Source organism: Teleopsis dalmanni, chromosome 1 (genome assembly GCF_002237135.1).
Source record: "Teleopsis dalmanni isolate 2A chromosome 1, ASM223713v2, whole genome shotgun sequence".
In the NCBI taxonomy this organism is placed as follows: domain Eukaryota; kingdom Metazoa; phylum Arthropoda; class Insecta; order Diptera; family Diopsidae; genus Teleopsis; species Teleopsis dalmanni.
This window is the reverse complement of record NC_051846.1, coordinates 175,311,803-175,316,468: the sequence shown is the minus strand read 5'-3', so window position 1 is coordinate 175,316,468 and position 4,666 is coordinate 175,311,803. Positions and strand designations below refer to the sequence as shown.

At 29.4% G+C, this 4,666-nt stretch overlaps 1 protein-coding gene across 1 annotated transcript; it reads left to right on the top strand.

Moving 5' to 3' along the window:
• Positions 1–383: 383 nt before the first annotated feature.
• On the top strand, positions 384–860 carry LOC119666760 (transcription elongation factor S-II-like). The gene has a single exon (XM_038076042.1). It carries the CDS (start codon positions 384–386, stop codon positions 858–860), a length of 477 nt encoding a protein of 158 aa, XP_037931970.1.
• Positions 861–4,666: the final 3,806 nt, after the last annotated feature.

The window sequence follows — 4,666 nt, the reverse complement described above, 5'->3', positions numbered from 1 at the left end:
CATGGATAAATTTAAAATTTAAAATTTTAAATTTTTAAATGAAGAATTATATATATTTCAAGAACTTATGTTACGAATGCAAAGCGAATTAATATAAGCTCGTGCTGATAGTTAAGTCAAAAAGAAAAGGTATCTTAGTTTGAAAGATGAAATGCAAACTATAACCGATTAATTATTTACTAGCAGTAATTAAACTTTTCATCATAACCGAAGATGATGACAGAAAAGTCTTCATCTTCCTCATCCAAAGAAGAAGAGCGTAAAAAAGATGAGAAACAAAACGCTTCAATACCATTAATGGCACCATTAACATAATTAATACCATTAGTGTATACAGCAAAATCAGATCACCGACTGAGGATGACTTTACACCATTACCGAAGATGATGACAGAAAAGTCTTCGTCTTCGTCATTTAAGGAAGAAAAGCGTAAAAAAAATGAGAAACAAAACGTTGAATTCTTTCCATCAGCAACAAATGTACTTCTATTGCTAGCATATGGTATGAAGGATGCTATACGCACTAAGTGTCGTCAAATGCTTTGTAATGCGATTAAGTTTGACGACGGTATACCCAAAGGCTGTACAGATTTTGAAAAATTGGCTGCAGAATTGGAGGACGCTATTTATAATGTATTTAGAAATATCGATAAAAAATATATACGTCGAATACGATCAAGGGTGTTTAATTTAAAAGATCCTAAAAATCCTTCATTACGGCTGAATTATATAAGGGGTGTGGTATCTCCAAAAACTCTTGCAACGATGACGCCGGAAGAAATGGCAAGTGATGAAATGAAACAAATTAGAGAGAATTTCAGAAAGAAGACTCTAAAATGTGGAAATGATTGCAAGTTTTAAGGTTGCAATGGTTTTTTAGTATTTTATTAACACATAAACATTTTACTATATAATGTTTTAATTTCAGATTATCATGTTCCTATAATACCATTCATTAATTAATTTAAATTTTTGAAAAAATAAAATGTTCCGAATAGTTCTGACGCCTAATATCTCAAGTATTGTTAGAAAATAAAATATTCTAAAACAGAACTGATAATTTGTTCAATAAAAGCTAAAACAGAACAAAGAAAAGACTAATATAAAATAAGAAAAAAGGAAAACAACAGAGTTTAATCCGAACAGTTTGGGTAGAATGTTATATTCAAAATTTGTAACAATTATAAAATATTTCTCCTATATTAACGTCGAAAATTAATATTCAAGTAAATTCCCACTATTTGTACCAATAATCGAATGTACTGAGCTCTGAGTGAGTTCACTGGTTTAAACTAATTTAGTCTTGATTATTGCTAGTCAATATCCTTTACTTGAGATATAGACGCGCCAGCTGACACTCAATGACGGGATTCACATTAAATTTTGCACAATAGGGATGGCTTTGGACAGTTTTTTTTGGTTACACTATTTTCTAGTACGTCAGTGGAAACGAAGATATTTAAGGACATTTTAGACCAAAGCTAAATAAGTTTAATAAAAGAAAGTAATAATACTTAAAGCTTAATTATTTAATTTAGGACTTAAGACTGTCTTATCTTAAGATTTTTTTTTAATGATAAAATTCACGATTCGCAAGAACTGTAAGACTTACTTTCAGATGTCTGTCCAATACCCGTCTTACATTATATCAACATATTTCTATTTTCAAATAGAAATATCAAACTATTTTTGTATTAATTTTAAATGTATGAATAAGTTTTAAAATATTAAGTTTTATAGTTTTTTATGAAAAAACGTCGAAAATGTATGCAAATTAGAAATTGATAATTTTTAATAGCTTATTTCTCTGAAACCTTTCTAGATGAGTTAAAATTATTACGAAATTTAAATATTTCACTTCAAAATTATATGTAACCGATTTATATTCTATGAAGAATTAATTTAAAAAGCTTGGTGTTTTCTGTTGTAACTGAGGGTCCGCGTATTTGGTTGTAGAATAATAACACATTGTTACAAGAAAATCTATATATTCCTAGGTAATAATCTAAATGCTATATATCGTGTACCGAAATTTTCTTTTTTTACTTTTTCTGTTATAAAAAAAACTTATAAAATATATATAAAAAAGGTTTTTTTTTGCCTTTTATTAGCATTATATATTATACAAATGACCCATCCATAATAACATATATCTGTGTAATACATCCCCTCATATTAAATATGCATCAATAAAAGCATACATAATATGGTGGGTGTGTCCCACGAGGTACTCGTAGTAGCTTTCAGTAACTCTGTGTATACACAAGTGCGTTCCACCAGCAATTTTTCGTGTATTTTCGTGTAAATTTTACTTGTGTTTTACTTGGGTTTTACTACGAATAGTTCATGGAACAGATCTATTATATTTATTTAAAAACAGAAAATACATGCAATACAAATGCAGGCAATACTCTTCAAATACGTTTTCAATTGTTTTTTTCGACGGACACTGAAGAACACTAAAAATACACTACCTTCGGGAAAATATCGTTAAAAAGTTGACTACCTTCGTGAAAAGATTATTAAAAAGATCACTACGTTCGGGAAAAGAACACATTGCGAACATAAATTTTACAGAAGATGTCGGGAACAGTACACTAAAATTTTAGTTGCATTTTTAGTGTATTTTTTGAAAAGTTTTTTTGATTTGTATTGGATTTTAGTAATTTAGTGTACTGTTCGTTTAGAGTTTTTTAATAAAAATATAAAACCGTGCAATATGTTTGGTTCTTTACTGTTTGTTTTTGTTCACTGATTATTACTTTGATTGTGCCTTTCTCAATGAGCTTTCTTTTACTACGTAAGGCAGCCAATTTATTAGTTCCTTACAAGTTAATACTTACTTAGATAAAAATAATCTACAAATTTTGTCGTGAACGGAAATTTCAAAATTTTCTGCATTCTAAACATAGCTTCATTTTATATATCATTTTTATATTAATCATTTATTTTTATATAAAATGTAGTTTACTTGCATTTTGTACTCATGTGCAAGACTTACTCTTTGCGAAAACTTGACATTTGACAGATTACAACAGTGATGTCAATATGTTACTTAGTGACTTTATCAAGTGATTTGTTGCAACTTTGAGGCTTGAAGCTTCATCTGAATTTTTTTGATTTCAATATGCTTGCTCCAAGGTAGTCATCTGTCTAGGTGAATACCTAAGTACGTAATGTTATCTGCTTGTGGTGTGGGAGTGTTATTTAGTAAATTTGTTTGAGATGTACTCCGATTTAAGGTAAAAATGGCGTATGTACATTTTAGTTCATTAATTTTAATTCGCCATTTTGACTACCATTTCTCCACGCAAAATAAGCGAGATTGAAGTTGGTTTGAAGCTAGCACATCGGTTTTGTTTCGGCATAAAATTGCTGTGTCATCGGCAAACGTTGTGCTGACAGCTGAACTACTTATTGGGATATCAGATGTGTAAAGTACATACAAGTTAGGGCATAAAGACTTCCTTGTGGAATGCCAGCTTCTATTGGGAAATTAGAAGTACATATATGATTTACATTTAACTTTAAAGGCTTCACTTATTCGATAGTGATCCCTAAAACCAAACTGTTGGGAGGGTTTTAGGTTTTGATCGTCAAGGAATGGTATCAGTGCTCTTTCAAAGAGTTTAGAAAGACACGACAGTATGTTTATTGGCCTATATGAAGCGGCAAGCGTGGCATCTTTACCTGATGTACAAATCATAATTATAATCATAATCATAATGGCAGCGTTCGACTCTGTTGAGTAAAAGACAAATTTAATAATGACATTAAAAAGTCTTGTGATAAAATTAATTTCTGTATACATTTTAATTTTCAAGTTATATTAATTATTTATTTTAACACAAAATGTAATTTGCTTCCATTATGTGCACATATGAAAGACTTGCTATTTTCCAAAACATAACGTTGGACAGATTGTAACAGTAATGCCAATGTCTCTCTTAGCGAATATGGGCCATCATGCATTTTTTGCCACACTTGCGAGCCATCAAAAACGCTTACTATATAACATATCAAGAATTATAGTATTCGTGAGGTTATTATTATTATTTTGTTGCTAAATTATTGTTATTCATTCATATTCATCATAAATGCGACAAATGATTTAATAATCACAGAAGTGACATCATAGGAACTGTTGCCTGATTATCAACATAAAACTCCACATTTAATAGTTTTGTGATAGTTGCAGTTGCACAATTTCAGTAGATACAAGCTATTTATAGAATCTAACCACTTAGATAGATACAATCTAACGCACACCCTAAAGTGATCAGAGCATTTTTATTGAAAAAATACTTGTTGGTTTAATTAAATTATAATTTATAAAATCAAATGTCATTTGAAAGCTCTAAATGCTGTTTAGGCTAAAGTTGTCAAAGAAAATGGATTTAAATTCACATAAAAAATTAATACATAATGTATAAATAATTAAGTACCACTCTGATAAGCAGTAGGCAAAATAATACAGTAAAGATAAGCTATTATTACTTCAATCCCCGCCTCCAAATACAAATCAAAGTAAAATATTTCAATAAAAAAAAAAAAACAAAAGTAGTGGGACTCGAAATTTCAAACAAATATATGGTTTTGCGTGAAAATCTTTATTCATTGATTATTTAACGACTTCTTAAGTGGTTGCTTAAGTACACAAAAACTTG

Bases quoted from the DNA above. Each gene is read 5' to 3' on its own strand.
- LOC119666760 (XM_038076042.1), top strand. From the start codon at position 384: ATGATGACAGAAAAGTCTTCGTCTTCGTCATTTAAGGAAGAAAAGCGT.